At 36.4% G+C, this 23,069-nt stretch overlaps 1 protein-coding gene across 2 annotated transcripts in view; it reads right to left on the bottom strand.

Moving 5' to 3' along the window:
* LOC133540108 (endonuclease/exonuclease/phosphatase family domain-containing protein 1-like) overlaps positions 1–21,068 on the bottom strand; it is a 31,736-nt gene extending 10,668 nt beyond the window's left edge. Inside the window, exons 1-5 of one of the 2 annotated variants that reach the window (XM_061882610.1) lie at positions 20,903–21,068; positions 13,358–14,154; positions 8,583–8,634; positions 5,992–6,093; positions 1,509–1,628 (exon numbers count right to left, since the gene is read on the bottom strand). In XM_061882610.1, the coding sequence (XP_061738594.1) occupies positions 1,509–1,628; positions 5,992–6,093; positions 8,583–8,634; positions 13,358–14,121 (1,038 nt within the window). In that variant the 5' untranslated portion in view covers positions 14,122–14,154; positions 20,903–21,068. The remainder of the gene's footprint in view (positions 1–1,508; positions 1,629–5,991; positions 6,094–8,582; positions 8,635–13,357; positions 14,155–20,902) is intronic. The other variant, XM_061882609.1, reaches the window with a different exon arrangement.
* Positions 21,069–23,069: the final 2,001 nt, after the last annotated feature.

The raw sequence follows: 23,069 nt of genomic DNA, 5'->3' as shown, positions 1-23,069 counted from the left end.
AACCACTGGGCAGATTGGTACCGGGCCGCAGAAGAATTTTGAATTAATTAATTTTTATAAAAAAATACAAAAATACAAAAAAATAAAAAATAAAAATAATTTTTTTTTTTAATTGAATCAACATTAAAAACACAATATACACTTACAATTAGTGCACCAACCACAAAAACCTCCCTTTTCATGACAAAAAAAGTCCCTTTTTAATGACAAAAAAAACAAAAAAACTAAAAAAAAAAAAAAAGGTTTTAGTTTGGTTCTGCATAGCCTTCCCTAAGCTTCAATGCCTATTATTAGGGGGCACTCAACTTTTGTTTATTTTTGGTTTAAGCATTAGACACAATTTTACCTGCACACTGCCTCCCACTGTTTCCGACATCTATCTACAAAGCAGTTAGCACCAGCTGCCACCTACTGATATGGAAGAGTATTACAGGGTCACTCTGCCGAGCTCTAAACCAATGGTCCCCAACCACTGGGCAGATTGGTACCGGGCCGCAGAAGAATTTTTAATTAATTAATTTAAAATAATTTTTTATTAAAAAAAATGAAAAAATACAAAAATTAAAAAAAAAAAAAATTGTTTTTAAAATTAAATCAACATTAAAAACACAATATACACTTACAATTAGTGCACCAACCACAAAAACCTCCCTTGTCATGACAAAAAAGGTCCCTTTTTAATGACCCAAAAAAAAAAAAAAACTAAAAAAAAAAGGTTCCTCCCCCACACCCCGCCCCCCCACCGTTGACCGGTCCGCGGATACAAAAATGTTGGGGACCACTGCTCTAGACAGCACTGCCACTCCTCAACAACAAATCATTTGCAGACTGTAAATACCGGTTTGCAAAAAATATTTTCAACCCAAATAGGTGAAATTAGACAATCTCCCACGGCACACAACAGTGGCTGAAAAATACTGGTCTAGTGAAGTGAAGTGAATTATATTTATATAGCGCTTTTCTCTAGTGACTCAAAGCGCTTTACATAGTGAAACCCAATATCTAATTTATACATTTAAACCAGTGTGGGTGGCACTGGGAGCAGGTGGGTAAAGTGTCTTGCCCAAGGACACAACGGCAGCGACTAGGATGGCGGAAGCGGGAATCGAACCTGCAACCCTCAAGTTGCTGACACGGCCGCTCTACCAACCGAGCTATACCGCCTCTACATCACAAAACGTGTTTATCTTTTGGTGCTATGATGGTTTCAAGGTACATTTAACACCCTTCCTGCTGGTCTAAATAATACACAGAGGTTATGTTTTGGTGTACATTTACAACGTGTTTCCTGATATGGGAATGTGCGTTAATGGCAAATAAGTATATGTGTAAAAAGGCTATTGCAAAGGAAAAAGCAATCCAGAAGTTTATGGAACTATCAACTCCCAGATTAAGAGAAATGCATACTGTTCACACTGGTCATGTGACAATGTTATTCTTTGTTGGTTACGACTTGCTTGTGTTTAAAAGAGGCAAGGATTGATGAAGCGACGAAGTGGTATACTTACAGAGAAGTGGGCCAGGAAGCTTGTGGAGGCTCCATCGCAGTTTTTGGCAGACTCTAAGAGTGCAGCATCCAGGAGCTGCACACTAGTGGAATCCCACAGAAAGCCAGAATAGCTCACTTCCTGTCAACACAACACGATGACACACATCCATCAACAATCATGAATGTACAAACCCCTTTTTCATATGTGTTGGGAAATTGTGTTAGATGTAAATATAAACAGAATACAATGATTTGCTAATTTCTTTTCAACCCATATTTAGTTGAGTATGCTACAAAGACAAGATTTTTGATGTTCAAACTCATAAACTCTATTTTTTTTTGCAAATAATAATTAACTTAGAATTTAATGGCTGCAACACTTGCCAAAGTAGTTGGGAAAGGGCATGTTCACCACTGTGTTACATCACCTTTTCTTTTAACAACACTCAATAAACGTTTGGGAACTGAGGAAACTAATTGTTGAAGCTTTGAAAATGTAATTCTTTCCCATTCTTGTTTTATGTAGAGCTTCAGTCGTTCAACAGTCCGGGGTCTCCGCTGTCGTATTTTACGCTTCAAAATGCGCCACACATTCTCAACAGGAGACAGGTCTGGACTGCAGGCGGGCCAGGAAAGTACCCGTACTCTTTTACTACAAAGCCACGCTGTTGTAACACGTGGCTTGGCATTGTTTTGCTGAAATAAGCAGGGGTGTCCATGATAACGTTGCTTGGATGGCAACATATGTTGTTCCAAAACCTGTAAGTCCCTTTCAGCATTAATGGTGCCTTCACAGATGTGCAAGTTACCCATGCCTTGGCCACTAATACACCCCCATACCATCACACATGCTGGCTTTTCAACTTTGCGCCTATAACAATCCGGACGGTTATTTTCCTTTGTTCCAGAGGACACCACGTCCACAGTTTCCAAATATAATTTGAAATGCGGACTCATCAGACCACGGAGCACTTTTCCACTTTGCATCAGTCCATCTTAGATGAGCTCGGGCCCAGCATAGCTGGCTGCGTTCCTGGGTGTTGTTGATAAATGGCTTTCGCTTTGCATAGTAAGAGTTTTAACTTGCACTTAACAGATGTAGCAACCAACTGTAGTTACTGACAGTGGTTTTATGAAGTGTTCCTGAGCCCATGTGGTGATATCCTTGACACACTGATGTCGGTTTTTGATGCAATACCGCCTGAGGGATCAAAGGTCCGTAATATCATCGCTTACGTGCAGTGATTTTTCCAGATTCTCTGAACCTTTTGATGATTTTACGAACCGTAGATGGTAAAATCCTTAAATTCCTTGCAATGACTCGTTGAGAAACTGTTCGACAATTTGCTTACAAAGTGGTGACCCTCGCCCCATCCTTGTTTGGGAATTACTTAGCATTTCATGGAAGCTGCTTTTATACCCAATCATGGCACCCACCTGTTCCCAATTAGCCTGCACACCTGTGGGATGTTCCAAATAAGTGTTTGATGAGCATTCCTCAATTTTATCAGTTTTTTTTGCCACCTTTCCCAATTACTTTGTCACGTGTTACTGGCATCAAATTCTAAAGTTAATGATTATTTGCAAAAAAAAAAAATTAAATCAGTTTGAACATCAAATATGTTGTCTTTGTAGCATATTCAACTGAATATGGGTTGAAAAGGATTTGCAAATCATTGTATTCCGTTTATATTTACATCAAACACAATTTCCCAACTCATATGGAAACGGGGTTTGTATAACAATATACTCATCCATAAACACTCATGAATATATGACAGTATACTTAGCCATAAATATTGAAATACTAATGAATATATGACAGTATACTTAGCCATAAATATTGAAATACTAATGAATATATGACAGTATACTTATCCATACATGTAACAATATTAATTAACATATAACAGTATATGTATCCATAAATACTAGGGGTGTAACGGTATGTGTATTTGTATTGAACCGTTTCGGTACGGGGGTTTCGGTTCGGTTGGGAGGTGTACCGAACGAGTTTCCACACGGACATATTAAGTAGCGTACCGCACATTGTGTAAACAATACACGCCGAGGCACAAGACATGGCATGGTAGCAGCAACCGGGCTACGATAGACTGACCATACCTCATCTTTGCATCGGACATGTCCTCATTTGCCGGGCTGTCCGGGTGGAGTTTCTTAAATGCTTCAAATCTCCGGTATTTTAATTTTGGTTTGTGTGTATTTTCAATGTACGTTCAGAGTTAAGAAGGGGTTAAAAACAGAACAAATTGTGCACACAGCAGCTTTGGTGAGGGAGGGGCAGAGACAGAGAGAAGGAGAGAGTTATGATAAATGCGCATGCGTTTATTAAAATAAACAAAAACAAACAAAAGTGAAATAAAAAAGCTTAAAGGCTAAATGTAATTTAGAAAAAGTTGCAACGTTGACTAATAAAATAAAGTTGTTTTTTTTCCTTTCAAACTGTCATTGCTGAAAACATAATACTGAATCAAAATCAATGTTATCAATCAATCAATCAATCCACTTTATTTATATAGCACATTTAAACAACAATAACGTTTCCATAATAAATAATATTGTTAAAAACAATATTATGCTCCACCAATGACTGAATAAAACAAAAAATGAATAAAAATAAAACCAATAAAAACAATATAAAAACAAATATGATTAAAAACTATTTTAAAGGGTAAAATCAATTAAAACAGTAAAATAAAAAAAAATGTTATTATGAATTATTGACCTAGCCAAAAATTCCCATTACTTCACATCCAAAATCCACTAAGAAAAATATTTTTGGTGGAAGATTTTGCAAATTTGGTAAACAAATAACCCCAAAATTTTTATTTTGTTGTTTTCTTACTGTATCGAAAATGAACCGAACCGTGACCTCTGAACCGAGGTACGTACCGAACCGAAATTTTTGTGTACCGTTACACCCCTAATAAATACTTATGAGTATATTACAGTGTACATATCCATAAATGTTGAAATACTAGTGAATATATTACTAGTATACATATCCATACATGTTGAAATACTAATGAATATATTACAATATACATATCCATAAATGTTGAAATACTAGTAAATATTACAGTATACATATCCATAAGTGTTGAAATACCAATGAATATTTTACTATATACATATCCATAAATGTTGAAATACCAATGAATATTTTACAATATACATATCCATAAATGTTGAAATACTAGTGAATATATTACAGTATACATATCCATAAATGTTGAAATACCAATGAATATTTTACAATATACATATCCATAAATGTTGAAATACTAGTGAATATATTACAGTATACATATCCATAAATGTTGAAATACTAATGAATATATTACAATATACATATCCATAAATGTTGAAATACTAGTAAATATTACAGTATACATATCCATAAATGTTGAAATACTAGTAAATATTACAGCATACATATCCATAAATGTTGAAATACCAATGAATATTTTACAATATATACATATTCATACATGTTTAACTACTAATAATAATATATTACAGTATACATATTCCAAGTTGGATGGCAGAGCTCCAGTATAACAATCTACCAACATCACACATAAAATACCTTCCAGAATCTGCTGCTTATTATCTTTCACATTTTTTAGTTATTTGTAGGGATGCACCGAAATGAAAATTTGTGGCCGAAGCCGAAGCCGGATAAAATTTAAACGCTTGGCCGAAGGCCGAATACAGTTTTTCACAATTTTTTTAATATTGCATAAATAGCCTAGAATAAATATTTAGACATGTTTTTCAAATAAAGTAATTTTTTATTGAATATTGACATTTTTTTTAATATTACAGTAGTCTTTGCTTCTCAAAAAAAGCACAGTTTTTCATTTATATTAGGCCTTCGAACAAAACATGCATTCCCAAAAAAAATGAAGTGCATTAAAGTGGATAAACCCACAACAAATGAATTGTCCTTTTGGCAAAAGTCTGCTTAGCCACAGTAGATATGCTAATAATGTAAACAGAAGGCTCAAGTAAATCTCAATTAAGTGTGTGCTTGTAACCTCATACACTTATACAGGTACACAACATATCCCAACGTCACCGCGTCAAAAAATTGCATCACATGCCACTATTCGGCCTTCTTTTTAACTCATTCCACCGAAGGCCGAATGTGGCTTTTTTTTGCCATATTCGGCCAAATATATTCGGTTACCGATTAATCGGTGCATCCCTAGTTATTTGTATTTATTTTATTTAGTTTTGGACATATTATTCAATTTATATTGGTTATGTTGTTTTTTTAATATGTCTACTTGAGGTACATTACACACTTATCTAAAAATGTGTTTCTTCATCGTTGACAATGTGTTATTTGGTTGTTGTTTTTTTTCAAAATAAAACTTAGTTGAAGTGTGTCAGTAGAAGTACTTTTTCAAAATGTTATACACCTTTAAAAATACTGCGATAATAATGATAACCGTGATAAGAATACAAACATTTACCTTACAGCAAACTTCTTCAGACTCCAAACATTTCCATACGCCTCTTGGCCTCTTCCACTTGCCAACACTAGCCAGAGTACCTTGGTTTAACTCCGCACAAAACTGCAATCACACACATTAATAGTTGGTACCCTACTGTTGTTAATAGTTGGTATCATCCTGTTGTTAATAGTTGGTATCATCCTGTTGTTAATAGTTGGTATCATCCTGTTGTTAATAGTTGGTATCATCCTGTTGTTAATAGTTGGTATCATCCTGTTGTTAATAGTTGGTATCATCCTGTTGTTAATACTTGGTATCATCCTGTTGTTAATAGTTGGTACACCACTGTTAATAATTGGTACCCTCCCGTTGTAAATAGTTGTTACCTTTCTGTTGTCAATAGTTGCTACCCTCCTGTTATAAATAGTTAGTACCCTTCTGTTGTTAATAGTTGGTACCCTTCTGTTGTTAATAGTTGGTACCCTCCCGTTATAAATAGTCAGTACCCTCCAGTTAATAGTTGGCACCTTTCTGTTGTGAGTAGTTGGTATCCTCCTTTTGTTAGTAGTTGGTACACCACTGTTGTTAATAGTTGGTACTATCCTGTTAATAGTTAGTACTATCCTGTTATTAATAGTTGGTACACTTCTGTTGTTAATAGTTGGTACGCCACTGCTATTAATAGTTGGTACACCACTCTTGTTAATAGTTGGTACCCTCCTGTTGTTAATAGTTGGTACCCTCCAGTTGTTAATAGTTGGTACCTTTCTGTTGTTAATAGTTGGTACCTTTCTGTTGTTAATAGTTGGTACCCTCCTGTTGTTAATAGTTGGTACTTTTCTGCTGTTAAGAGTTGGTACCCTCCTTTTGTTAATAGTTGGTACCTTTCTGTTGTTAATAGTTGGTACCCTTCTGTTGCTAATAGTTGGTACCTTTCTCTTGTTAACAGATGGTACCCTCTTGTTGTAAATAGTTGGTAACCTACTGTTGTTAATAGTTGGTACTTTGCTGTTGTTAATAGTTGGTACCCTCCTTTTGTTAACAGTTGGTACCCTCCTGTTGTTAATAGGTGGTACCTTTCTGTTGTTAATAGTTGGTACCCTCCTGTTGTTAATAGTTGGTATCTTTCTGTTGTTAATAGTTGGTACCCTCCTGTTGTTAATAGTTGGTACCTTTCTGTTGTTAATAGTTGGTACCCTCCCGCAATAAATAGTTAATACTCTCCTGTTGTTAATAAATGGTACCTTTCTGTTGTTGATAGTTGGTACCCTCCTGTTGTTAATAGTTGGTAGCCTCCCGTTATAAATAATAGTCCCCTCCAATTATGGTTAGTACCTTCCTGTTGTTAATAGTTGGTACCTTTCTGTTGTTAATAATTGGTACCCTCCCGTTGTTAATAGTTGGTACCATCCTGTTGTTAATAGTTGTTACCCTCTTGTTGTTAATAGTTGGTACCCTCCTGTTGTTAATAGTTGGTGCCCTCCTTTTGTTAACAGTTGGTACCCTCCTGTTGTTAATAGTTGGTACCCTCCTGTTGTTAATAGTTGGTACCCTCCTGTTGTTAATAGTTGGTACCCTCCCGTTATAAATAGTTAGTACCCTCCTGTTGATAATAGTTGGTGCCTTTCTGTTGTTAATAGTTGGTACCCTCCTTTTGTTAATATTTGGTACCCTTCTGTTGTTAATAATTGGTACACCACTGTTGTTAATAGATGGTACACCACTGTTGTTAATATTTGGTACTCTTCTGTTGTTAATAGTTGGTACCATCCTGTTGTTAATAGTTGGTACCCACCTATTGTTCATGGTTGTTAACGTTGTGTTGTTAATAGTTTGTATCCTTGTGTTGTTAATAGTTGGTACCCTGCTGTTGTTAATAGTTTGTACCCTCCTTATGTTAATAGTTGGTACTCTCCTGTTGTTATTGGGTACCCTTGTGTTGTTCAGAGTTGGTACCTTGTGTCAAATAAATGACATAGCACAAGTCATATCATTGGAAGAGAGAGTGGAACTTATATCAAATATTACATATTAAATATTACAATTGACAAACAACAAAGTATTTAAGCAGGTAGAAGTACTTGAGTCTAATATTTGACACACCAAATAACGACGCTAGCTCTCTGAGTGTAAGGTTCCAATCCCAGTCAGTGTAACATTATCCTTATAATAAATAAAAAATAATATTCATAGTCGTATGACAATAATGCTTCATATGATGTTTTGTATTCCAGGCCTTGTAGTCTCCACTGAGAAGATGATGTTCTTTGGACAAAGTAGTTAAGGACCCCTGCTGTGCTGTCTGATAAGTATTAGTACTATTTACTTTGCTTAGTACTACTTTTCCAGAAGTGTTGGTATTACTTTACCTTACTTATTAAGTAATAAGTACTTTACCTTGATTAGTATTTTTTCATGATATGTGATATGTATGAGTACTACTTTACATTACTTAGTACTACTTTATTTTCAAGTGATATGTACAGTATTACTACTACTTTCTCCACAAGTGATACATTTTAGTAATACTTTACCTTGCTTAAGTAGGTGATAAGTATGAGTACTGCTCTACCTAACTTAGTAAGTATGAAGAAATTGCACTACTTTACCTTTTGTAGTACACCTTTTTCCAACAGGTCCTGCACTGCCAGTAACTTGATGCTGCAACACATGACCACATACAGTATAAAGTACTACAACACATGACCACATACAGTATAAAGTACTACAACACATGACCACATACAACATAAAGTACTACAACACATGACCACATACAGTATAAAGTACTACAACACATGACCACATACAGTATAAAGTACTACAACACATGACCACATACAACATAAAGTACTACAACACATGACCACATACAGTATAAAGTACTACAACACATGACCACATACAACATAAAGTACTACAACACATGACCACATACAGTATAAAGTACTACAACACATGACCACATACAGTATAAAGTACTACAACACATGACCACATACAACATAAAGTACTACAACACATGACCACATACAGTATAAAGTACTACAACACATGACCACATACAACATAAAGTACTACAACACATGACCACATACAGTATAAAGTACTACAACACATGACCACATACAACATAAAGTACTACAACACATGACCACATACAGTATAAAGTACTACAACACATGACCACATACAACATAAAGTACTACAACACATGACCACATACAACATAAAGTACTACAACACATGACCATATACAACATAAAGTACTACAACACAAAGGCGCATATAGTATAAAGTACTCCAACACATGACCACATACAACATAAAGTACTACAACACATGACCACATACACCATAAAGTACTACAACACATGACCACATACAACATAAAGTACTACAACACATGACCACATACACCATAAAGTACTACAACACATGACCACATACAACATAAATTACTCAACACATGACCACATACAACATAAATTACTCAACACATGACCACATACAACATAAAGTACTACAACACATGACCACATACACCATAAAGTACTACAACACATGACCACATACAACATAAATTACTCAACACATGACCACATACAACATAAAGTACTCCAATACATGACCACATACAACATAAAGTACTACAACACATGACCACATACAGTATAAAGTACTACAACACAAAGCACATACAACATAAAGTACTACAACACATGATCCCATACAGTATAAAGTACTCCAACACATGACCACATACAGTATAAAGTACTCCAACACATTACCACATACAGTATAAAGTACTACAACACATGACCACATACAACATAAAGTACTACAACACATGACCACATACAACATAAATTACTCAACACATGACCGCATACAACATAAAGTACTCCAATACATGACCACATACAACATAAAGTACTACAACACATGACCACATACAACATAAAGTACTACAACACATGACCACATACAACATAAATTACTCAACACATGACCACATACAACATAAAGTACTCCAATACATGACCACATACAACATAAAGTACTAAAACACATGACCACATACAGTATAAAGTACTACAACACAAAGCACATACGGTATAAAGTACTCCAACACATGACCACATACAGTACAAAGTACTCCAACACATGACCACATACAGTATAAAGTACTCCAACACATGACCACATACAATATAAAGTACTCCAACACATGACCACATACAATATAAAGTACTCCAACATATGACCACATACAGTATAAAGTACTCCAACACATGACCACATACAATATAAAGTACTCCAACACATGACCACATACAAGATAAAGTACTCCAACACATGACCACATACAATATAAAGTACTCCAACACATGACCACATACAGTATAAAGTACTCCAACACATGACCACATACAGTATCAAGTACTCCAACACATGACCACATACAGTATAAAGTACTCAAACACATGACCACATACAATATAAAGTACTCCAACATATGACCACATACAGTATAAAGTACTCCAACACATGACCACATACAATAAAAAGTACTCCAACACATGACCACATACAATATAAAGTACTCCAACACATGACCACATACAGTATAAAGTACTCCAACACATGACCACATACAGTATAAAGTACATCAACACATGACCACATACAGTATAAAGTACTCCAACACAAAGGCACATACAGTATAAAGTACTCCAACACATGAGCACATACAGTATAAAGTACTCCAACACAAAGGCACATACAGTATAAAGTACTCCAACACATGACCACATACAGTATAAAGTACTACAACACATGACCACATACAATATAAAGTACTCCAACAAATGACCACAAACAGTATAAAGTACTCCAACACATGACCACATACAGTATAAAGTAATCCAACACATGACCACATACAGTATAAAGTACTCCAACACAAAGGCACATACAGTATAAAGTACTCCAACACATGACCACATACAGTATAAAGTACTCCAACACAAAGGCACATACAGTATAAAGTACTCCAACACATGACCACATACAGTATAAAGTACTACAACACATGACCACATACAATATAAAGTACTCCAACAAATGACCACAAACAGTATAAAGTACTCCAACACATGACCACATACAGTATAAGGTACTACAACACAAAGGCACATACAACATAAAGTACTCCAACACATGACCACATACAGTATAAAGTACTACAACACAAAGGCACATACAACATAAAGTACTCCAACACATGACCACATACAGTATAAAGTACTCCAACACATGACCACATACAGTATAAAGTACTCCAACACATGACCACATACAGTATAAAGTACTCCAACACATGACCACATACAGTATAAAGTACTCCAACACATGACCACATACAGTATAAAGTACTCCAACACATGACCACATACAGTATAAAGTACTCCAACACATGACCACATACAGTATAAAGTACATCAACACAAAGGCACATACAACATAAAGTACTCCAACACATGACCACATACTGTATAAAGTACTCCAACACATGACCACATACAGTATAAAGTACTCCAACACATGACCACATACAGTATAAAGTACTCCAACACATGACCACATACAGTATAAAGTACTCCAACACATGACCACATACAATATAAAGTACTCCAACACATGACCACATACAGTATAAAGTACTCCAACACATGACCACATACAGTATCAAGTACTCCAACACATGACCACATACAGTATAAAGTACTCAAACACATGACCACATACAATATAAAGTACTCCAACATATGACCACATACAGTATAAAGTACTCCAACACATGACCACATACAATATAAAGTACTCCAACACATGACCACATACAATATAAAGTACTCCAACACATGACCACATACAGTATAAAGTACTCCAACACATGACCACATACAGTATAAAGTACATCAACACATGACCACATACAGTATAAAGTACTCCAACACAAAGGCACATACAGTATAAAGTACTCCAACACATGACCACATACAGTATAAAGTACTCCAACACAAAGGCACATACAGTATAAAGTACTCCAACACATGAGCACATACAGTATAAAGTACTCCAACACAAAGGCACATACAACATAAAGTACTCCAACACATGAGCACATACAGTATAAAGTACTCCAACACAAAGGCACATACAGTATAAAGTACTACAACACATGACCACATAGAATATAAAGTACTCCAACAAATGACCACAAACAGTATAAAGTACTCCAACACATGACCACATACAGTATAAAGTAATCCAACACATGACCACATACAGTATAAAGTACTCCAACACAAAGGCACATACAGTATAAAGTACTCCAACACATGACCACATACAGTATAAAGTACTCCAACACAAAGGCACATACAGTATAAAGTACTCCAACACATGACCACATACAGTATAAAGTACTACAACACATGACCACATACAATATAAAGTACTCCAACAAATGACCACAAACAGTATAAAGTACTCCAACACATGACCACATACAACATAAAGTACTCCAACAAATGACCACATACAGTATAAAGTACTCCAACACATGACCACATACAATATAAAGTACTCCAACAAATGACCACATACAGTATAAAGTACTACAACACAAAGGCACATACAACATAAAGTACTCCAACACATGACCACATACAGTATAAAGTACTACAACACAAAGGCACTTACAACATAAAGTATTCCAACACATGACCACATACAGTATAAAGTACTCCAACACATGACCACATACAGTATAAAGTACTCCAACACATGACCACATACAGTATAAAGTACTACAACACATGACCACATACAGTATAAAGTACTCCAACACAAAGGCACATACAGTATAAAGTACTCCAACACATGACCACATACAGTATAAAGTACTCCAACACATGACCACATACAATATAAAGTACTCCAACACAAAGGCACATACAGTATAAAGTAATCCAACACATGACCACATACAGTATAAAGTACTTCTACACATGACCACATAAAGTATAAAGTACTCCAACTTGTCCAGGGTGTACCCTGCCCTCCGCCCAAGTGCAGCTGGGATAGGCTCCAGCACCCCCGCGAACTCGAGAGGGACCAGCGGTAGAAAATGGATGCATGGACAAAACTACCAATATGGTCCTTCCTAGCCAGATTTTGGGTAAGCCGGAACTAAAATATCAAAAGTAGTGATACTGTGATTTGAGAATGGATATTAGAGCATCTGGTATCGGGACAAGCAGTAGAAAATGGATATTAGAGCATCTGGCACGGGTCTGATGGTGTGTGTACTCACTCGTTCTCCAGGAGGGTCATGCACACCACCTCCCTGACCCCGGGGTTGTTGGCCTTGTCGCAGGAACACTTCTGCAGGCTCCAGGTGGCCACGCGCACCACGCACTTCCTGTGCCGCAGCACGGCCGCCGTCTGCGCGCTCGCTCGCACGGAGATCACCTGGGCGGGTCCGCCGGGCGGGAGGTCCACAGCGTCGCTCTTCAGACTGAGGGAGGCGGGGCCAGGGTGCAACCGGGTCGTGTGTGGGGGTCTTCCGTGGGTGTCACCCACCTGGGGAGGGTGGCTGGTGTGCTCCGCCCTCAGCAGGTCCTCCGTGCTCCTGAAGGTGCGATCCCGGACTATACCGCCTGGTACTTCCTCTGTGATACCAGGAACGCTCACGTCCGGCCCGCCGCCCGGCTGCTGACCCCGGTCTTTCCGCGGGGAAGCCGGCGAGTGGCGAGACCAGCTCCCTCTGTCCCAAACGCAGATTTCGACTTTGACGGCCTCCAGCTTGGCGGCGCCGACTCCGCTCACCAGGGCCAGGTCCTCCACCTTTTTAAAGCCGCCGATGCAGTCCCGGTACTGCACGATGCTGCGGGCCACGCTGCGGTCCACGCCGGGAAGGGTCATGAGCTCCTCCTCGCTGGCAGCGTTGATGTTGAGACGCTCCTGCCTCACCAGGACGCTTCCGAAGTTGCACGCCGCGCTCAGCTTGCGCCTTTTGCCGCTGACGTCGCCGGGGGCTCTGGGGATGGAGCGGTGGCAACCCAGGCTGCCGCCCATGACTCGGGCCGGTCTCGGGCCAAGAACAACGGACTGACGGAAAAAACAACACAGCATAAATATGTCTCACGAAATACCAACACTGATATCATTTTAGAAATCAGAGTATCAACAGCATTATCATTACATCAATAGTAGTATTAATATCTATATCATTATACTATCATTAGTATCAACATCAATACAAATATCATCCATCCAGCCATCTTCTTCCGCTTATCCGAGGTCGGGTCGCGGGGGCAGCAGCCCAAGCAGGGAGGCCCAGATTTCCCTCTCCCCAGCCACTTCGTCCAGCTCCTCCCATTGAATCCCGAGGCGTTCCAAGGCCATTCTAACCATATTAGTATTAAAATGCACTATTTTTAGGTGTAACACTACAAAATTAGCTAAAAAGCTAGCGTAAATTTTTAGCATGCTAACATTATCAAGCTAATATGCAGGAAGCTGGCATACTTTCAAAATGGCGCCAAGCAATAAAATTCATTATTTTAGGTTTAAACATAAAAAATTAGCAAATAAAGTGTTAACATGCTAATGTTAGCATAATAAATGTGGCAGCCCTAATAAAAAATAAAAAATAGATATAAAAAAAGTCCTGCAAAAATTTTAATAGGCCTGTTACGTCCCTAAATAGCGCCAAGTACCCAAATTAATGATTTTTAGGTTTTCACATAAAAAATAGCAAACAAAACAAATATAAAACGTTAGCATTCTAACATTAGCGTGAGAGCATGGGTTGAATTAGTGTACTTGTAAGGTGGCACCAAGTATTAAAATGCACTGTTTTAAGGTGTAAACATACAAAATCAGCTAAAAATCTAGCGTAAAATTTTAGCATGCTAACATTATCAAGCTAATATGCAAGAAGCTGGCATACTTTCAAGATGGCGCCAAGCAATAAAATTCATTATTTTTAGGTTTAAACGAAAAAAATTTGCGGACAAAGCGTTAGCATTCTAACATTAGCATGATAAATGTGGCAGCCCTAATAAAAATAATAAATGAATGGGAAATGTTGATAGGCCGGTAACATCCCTAGATAGCGCCAAGTATCCAAATTAATGATTTTTTAGGTTTTCACATAAAGAATTGCAAAAAACAAGCAAAAAAAACGTTAGCATTCTAACATTAGCATGAGGGCATAGTTTGAATTAGTATTCTTGTAAGGTGGCACTAAGTAATAAAATGCACTGTTTTAGGTGTGAACATACAAAACTAGCTAAAAAGCTAGTGTAAAATTTTAGCATCCTAACATTATCGTGCTAATATGCTACAAGCTGGCATACTTTCAAAATGGCGGCAAGCATTAAAATTCATTATTTTTAGGTTTAAAGATAAAAAAAATTGCAAATATAGCATGAACATGCTAATGTTAGCATAATAAATATGGCAGCCCTAATAAAAATAATAAATAAATGGGAAATTTTGATAAGCCTGTTATGTCCCTAAATGGTGCCAAGTATCAAAATGAATGATTTTTAGGTTTTCACATAAAAAATTGCAAAAAGCAAGCATAAAACATTAGCATTCTAACATTAGCATGAGAGCATAGGTTAAATTAGTGTGCTTGTAAGGTGGCACTAAGTAATCAAATGCACTGTTTTTAGTAAAATGCACTGTTTTAGGTGTAAACATACAAAACTAGCTAAAAAGCTAGCGTAAAATTTTAGCATCCTAACATTATCGTGCTGATATGCTACAAGCTGGCATACTTTCAAAATGGCGGCAAGCATTAAAATGAATTATTTTTAGATTTAAAGATTAAAAAAATAGCAAATAAAGTGTTAACATGCTAATGTTAGCATGATAAATGTGGCAGCCCTAATAAAAAATAATAAATATATATAAAAAAAATTCCTGCAAAAGTTTTAATAGGCCTGTTACGTCCCTAAATAGCGCCAAGTACCCAAATTAATGATTTTTAGGTTTTCACATAAAAAATAGCAAACAAAACAAATATAAAACGTTAGCATTCTAACATTAGCATGAGAGCATAAGTTGAATTAGTGTACTTGTAAGGTGGCACCAAGTATTAAAATGCACTGTTTTAAGGTGTAAACATACAAAATCAGCTAAAAATCTAGCGTAAAATTTTAGCATGCTAACATTATCAAGCTAATATGCAAGAAGCTGGCATACTTTCAAAATAGCGCTAAGCAATAAAATTCATTATTTTTAGATTTAAACGTAAAAAATTTGCGAACAAAGCGTTAGCATGCTAACATTAGCATGATAAATGTGGCAGCCCTAATACAAATAATAAATAAATGGGAAATTTTGATAGGCCTGTAACATCCCTAGATAGCGCCAAGTATCCAAATTAATGATTATTTAGGTTTTCACATAAAGAATTGCAAAAAACAGGCAAAAAAAAACGTTAGCATTCTAAAATTAGCATGAGAGCATAGTTTGAATTAGTATTCTTGTAAGGTGGCACTAAGTAATAAAATGCACTGTTTTAGGTGTGAACATACAAAACTAGCTAAAAAGCCATCGGAAAATTTTAGCATCCTAACATTATCGTGCTAATATGCTACAAGCTGGCATACTTTCATAATGGCGCCAAGCATTAAAATTCATTATTTTTAGGTTTAAAGATTAAAAAAATTTGCAAATATAGCATGAACATGCTAATTTTAGCATAATAAATATGGCAGCCCTAATAAAAATAATAAATAAATGGGAAATTTTGATAGGCCTGTTCTGCCCCTAAATGGTGCCAAGTATCAAAATGAATGATTTTTAGGTTTTCACATTAAAAATTGCAAAAAACAAGCATAAAACATTAGCATTCTAACATTAGCATGAGAGCATAGGTTGAATTAGTGTTCTTGTAAGGTGGCACTAAGTAATAAAATGCACTGTTTTTAGTAAAATGCACTGTTTTAGGTGTAAACATGCAAAACTAGCTAAAAACCTAGCGTAAAATTTTAGCATCCTAACATTATCGTGCTAATATGCTACGAACTGGCATACTTTCATAATGGCGCCAAGCATTAAAATTCATTATTTTTAGGTTTAAACATAAAAAAATTGCAAATAAAGTGTTAACATGCTAATGTTAGCATGATAAATGTGGCAGCCCTAATAAAAAATAAAAAATAGATATAAAAAAAGTCCTGCAAAAATGTTAATAGGCCTGTTACGTCCCTAAATAGCGCCAAGTACCCGAATTAATGATTTTTAGGTTTTCACATAAAAAATAGCAAACAAAACAAATATAAAACGTTAGCATTCTAACATTAGCGTGAGAGCATGGGTTGAATTAGTGTACTTGTAAGGTGGCACCAAGTATTAAAATGCACTGTTTTAAGGTGTAAACATACAAAATCAGCTAAAAATCTAGCGTAAAATTTTAGCATGCTAACATTATCAAGCTAATATGCAAGAAGCTGGCATACTTTCAAAATGGCGCCAAGCAATAAAATTCATTATTTTTAGGTTTAAACGGAAAAAATTTGCAAACAAAGCGTTAGCATTCTAACATTAGCATGATAAATGTGGCAGCCCTAATAAAAATAATAAATGAATGGGAAATATTGATAGGCCGGTAACATCCCTAGATAGCGCCAAGTATCCAAATTAATGATTTTTTAGGTTTTCACATAAAGAATTGCAAAAAACAAGCAAAAAAAACGTTAGCATTCTAACATTAGCATGAGAGCATAGTTTGAATTAGTATTCTTGTAAGGTGGCACTAAGTAATAAAATGCACTGTTTTAGGTGTGAACATACAAAACTAGCTAAAAAGCTAGCGTAAAATTTTAGCATCCTAACATTATCGTGCTAATATGCTACAAGCCGGCATACTTTCAAAATGGCGGCAAGCATTAAAATGCATTATTTTTAGGTTTAAAGATAAAAAAAATTGCAAATATAGCATGAACATGCTAATGTTAGCATAATAAATATGGCAGCCCTAATAAAAATAATAAATAAATGGGAAAGTTTGATAAGCCTGTTATGTCCCTAAATGGTGCCAAGTATCAAAATGAATGATTTTTAGGTTTTCACATAAAAAATTGCAAAAAGCAAGCATAAAACATTAGCATTCTAACATTAGCATGAGAGCATAGATTAAATTAGTGTGCTTGTAAGGTGGCACTAAGTAATAAAATGCACTGTTTTTAGTAAAATGCACTGTTTTAGGTGTAAACATACAAAACTAGCTAAAAAGCTAGCGTAAAATTTTAGCATCCTAACATTATCGTGCTAATATGCTACAAGCTGGCATACTTTCAAAATGGCGGCAAGCATTAAAATGAATTATTTTTAGATTTAAAGATTAAAAAAATAGCAAATAAAGTGTTAACATGCTAATGTTAGCATGATAAATGTGGCAGCCCTAATAAAAAATAATAAATATATATAAAAAAAATTCCTGCAAAAGTTTTAATAGGCCTGATACGTCCCTGAATAGCGCCAAGTACCCAAATTAATGATTTTTAGGTTTTCACATAAAAAATAGCAAACAAAACAAATATAAAACGTTAGCATTCTAACATTAGCATGAGAGCATAAGTTGAATTAGTGTACTTGTAAGGTGGCACCAAGTATTAAAATGCACTGTTTTAAGGTGTAAACATACAAAATCAGCTAAAAATCTAGCGTAAAATTTTAGCATGGTGACATTATCATGTTAATATGCGAGAAGTTGGCGTACTTTCAAAATGGCGCTAGTATTAAAATTCATTGTTTTTAGGTACAAAGATAAAAAAATTGCATAAAAGGTTAGCATTCTAACATTAGCAGGAGAGCATAGGTTGAATTAGTGTTCTTGTAAGGTGGCACTAAGTAATAAAATGCACTGTTTTTAGTAAAATGCACTGTTTTTAGGTGTAAACACAAAATTAGCTAAAAAGCTAGCGTAAAATTTTAGCATGCTGACATTATCGTGTTAGTGTGCGAGAACATTAAAAATTGCAAAAAACAAGCATAAAACGTTAGCATTCTAACATTAGCATGAGAGCATAGGTTAAATTAGTGTACGTCTAAGGTGGCGCGAAGTATCAAAATGCATTATTTTTTGGTGTAAATACACAAAATTAGCTAAAACAAAAAGCGAGCATAAAACATTAGCATGCTAACATTAAAAATGCTAACATTCAAAATGGCGGCAAGCATCAAAATTCACGATTTTTAGGTTCAAACTTGCAAAATTAGTAAATAAAGCGTTAACGTGCTAACGTTGGCATGATCATACAAGAGAATCAAGCAAAAAAAATGCTAGCATGGCAACATTCTTGCAACGTTAGCATTAAAAAATAGTTAAAAACAAGCATAAAATGATAGCATTCTATCATTAGCATGAGAGCATAACTTTAATTAGTGTACTTGTAAGGTGGCGCCAAGTAATACATTCTATCAAAATTCACGATTTTTGCGTTTTAACTTGCAAAATTAGTAAATAAAGTGTTAACGTGCTAACATTAGCGTGATCATACGAGGGAATCTAGCAAAAAAAATGCTACCATGGCAACATTTTTGCAACGAGAGCATTAAAAAATAGCTAAAAACAAGCAAAAAATGTTAGCATTCTATCATTAGCATGAGAGCATAGGTTGAATTAATGTACTTGAATGGTGGCGCCAAGTAATAAATTCTATCAAAATTCACGATTTTTACATTTTAACTTGCAAAATTAGTAAATAAAGTCTTAACGTGCTAACATTAGCGTGATCATACGAGAGAATCTAGCAAAAAAAATGCTACCATGGCAACATTCTTGCAATGTTAGCATTAAAAAATAGCTAAAAGCAAGCATAAAATGTTAGCATTCTATCATTAGCATGAGAGCATAGGTTCAATTAATGTACTTGTAAGGTGGCGCCAAGTAATAAATTCTATCAAAATTCACGATTTTTACGTTTTAACTTGCAAAATTAGTAAATAAAGTGTTAACGTGCTAACATTAGCGTGATCATACGAGAGAATCTACCCAAAAAAATGCTACCATGGTAACATTCTTGCAACGATAGCATTAAAAATAGCTAAAAATAAGCATAAAATGTTAGCTTCTGTCATTAGCATGAGAGCATAACTTGAATTAGTTTACTTGTAAGGTGGCGCCATGTAATAAATTCTATCAAAATTCACGATTTTTACGTTTTAACTTGCAAAATTAGTAAATGAAGTGTTAACGTGCTAACATTAGCATGATCATACGAGAGAATCTAGCAAAAAAAAAATGCTACCATGGCAACATTTTTGCAACGACAGCATTAAAAAATAGCTAAAAACAAGCAAAAAATGTTAGCATTCTATCATTAGCATGAGAGCATAGGTTGAATTAGTGTACTTGTAAACATTAGCGTGATCATACGAGAGAATCTAGCAAAAAAAATGCTAGCATGGAAACATTCTCGCAACGTTAGCATCTTTTCACTGCATGTGCCCATAATTAATACAAACGACCAATTATCTCTCACTCAAAAATAATCTGCCAACAAACTAACTACTCATTTCTTATCACATCTCGGACGTTTCTTGATAGTTTTATCTAAATTCGAAGTGGCTGGGGGGAGGGGAGTCTGGGCTTCCCTGCTTAGGCTGCTGCCCCCGCGACCCCACCTCGGATAAGCAGAGGAAGTTGGATGGATGGATGGAACTTCTTGAGCTATGTTTCTTGCTAACTAACTGGCTGACTGACTAACTAAGTAAGTAACTGACTAACTAACTAACCAATTAACTAAAAGGCAACCCCCAGCGATAAATAAGTGATACCAACAGGTATCGATACCGGTTGATATTGGTGATCATAAAATGGCAAACATAATCTTACCAATTAGTTGTCAGTCAGCGTCACAGTGCGGCGCTGCTAAAATGATAAAAAGCCGGATAGAGATATCCTTACTAAACTCTCTTTTGCCGGAGAGAAGAGTCAAAGTGTGGCGTTGGAAAGAAAAAAAAGCCAGATAAACAAACTTTGATCCTGACATGTTAGCTTAATGTCACCTTTGCTCTCCCACGCTACCGGAAACCATCACAACTGCTTTTCAAAATAAAGTACAACAGAACAAACAAACCGTTCCGGAGATAACTTTTGCATTATTATGTTAATCACAGAAAAATCACTATTGAAGATGAATGTGGATCTGTCGTTTGCACATTGTATCTGCAAGGCAGACGGTACATTTTAAAATCCAGTACGGCCTTATTTTGAAAAGACTGTGTGTGGTTGCCATCAATGCGCTTTGTGTCAACAACAGAGTGAATTATTAGCTGTGTATTCCATCATCTTCATTTAAAGGCCGACTAAAATGAGATGTTCTTATTTAAACGGGGATAGCAGGTCCATTCTATGTGTCATACTTGATCATTTCGCCATATTTTTGCTGAAAGGATTTAGTAGAGAAAATCCACGATAAAGTTCGCAACTTTTGGTCGCTAATAAAAAAAAGCCTTGCCTGTACCGGAAGTAGCAGACGATGTGCGCGTGACGTCACGGTTTGTGGAGCTCCTCACATCTGAACATTGTTTACAATCATGGCCACCAGCGGCGAGAGCGATTCGGACCGAGAAAGCGACGATTTCCCCATTCATTTGAGCGAGGATGAAAGATTCATGGATGAGGAAAGTAAGAGTGAAGGACTACAGAAAAAAAAGGCGAGGGCAGTGGGAGCGATTCAGATGTTACTAGACACATTTACTAGGATAATTCTGGAAAATCCCTTATCTGCTTATTGTGTTACTAGTGTTTTAGTGAGATTATATGGTACCTGAAAGTCGGAGGGGTGTGGCCACGGGTGTGGTGACCGCCAGTGTCTCTGAGGGAAGCCACGCAGCTGCCTCTTTGACAGGTGCACCGTCAGAAAAATTCTGTGTACATTTTCAAATAAAACCTTGTATTACATTGTGTTCCTGACGAGAAGAAAAAAAGGCTGGAACTTTCCAAGAAGAATGCTGGACTGAATCTGCCCAACTTCCAGAGGAACTCTTTTAAGTATTTTTACGAACCCTCTTTGATCTATTTTATGGGACTCTCTGTGATCTATTTTATGGGACTTTCTTTGATCTGTTCGGGAACCGAAGGCCATGCTGGTCACGACCCACTTCTTTGAGGAAGCAGCTGTGGGAAGGAGGGGGGTGAAAATCAAATAAAGAACCACGAGAAGGATCTTGGAGTAGAGCATGGTGCAGGAACTGTACAGGGTGTACAGTGGCAATGCCTCTCCTCGGATCCGACTATAAATTTAATTCCGTCTCTTTTTGATTCTTTGCCTTTTTGTCTTGTTTAATAGATGTCATCAGTGTTTGAACCTGACATGCACGATGAACGACGCAAGCTCGGCTCACGTCTACGGTAAGAGCCGGCTTTTCAACACAATTTTCTCACCGAAACCTGCCGGTTGACATGTGGTTGGGAACCATGTTCGCTTGACCGCTCTGTTCCATAGTAAAGCTTCACTTTCGGGAATGTAAACAAGGAAACACCGGCTGTGTTTGTGTTGTTAAAGGCAGCCCCAATACACCGCTTCCCACCTACATCTTTCTTCTTTGACGTCTCCATTATTATTTGAACAAATTGCAAAAGATTCAACAACACAGATGTCCAGAATACACCTGTCCCTGGTTGACAATCATACACACCTGTTTCTGTTTGACATTCAGACACACCTCTTGATTGATTGATTGATTGATTGATTGATTGAAACTTGTATTAGTAGATTGCACAGTACAGTACATATTCCGTACAATTGACCACTAAATGGTAACACCCCAATAAGTTTTTCAACTTGTTTAAGTCGGGGTCCGCGTTAATCAACTCATTGGCAATCCCTGATTGCCAATCAGACACACCTGTCACTGTTTTAAAATCTGACACACCCGTCTCTGGTCGACATTTAGACAAATGTGTCGTTGGTTGACAATCAGACACACCTGTCTCCAGTTGACAATCAGACAAACCTGTCCCTGGTTGACAATCAGACACATCAGTCCCTGGTTGA

This window comes from Nerophis ophidion, linkage group LG21, assembly GCF_033978795.1.
Source record: "Nerophis ophidion isolate RoL-2023_Sa linkage group LG21, RoL_Noph_v1.0, whole genome shotgun sequence".
Taxonomy (NCBI): domain Eukaryota; kingdom Metazoa; phylum Chordata; class Actinopteri; order Syngnathiformes; family Syngnathidae; genus Nerophis; species Nerophis ophidion.
This window is presented reverse-complemented; position numbering and strand designations above follow the sequence as displayed.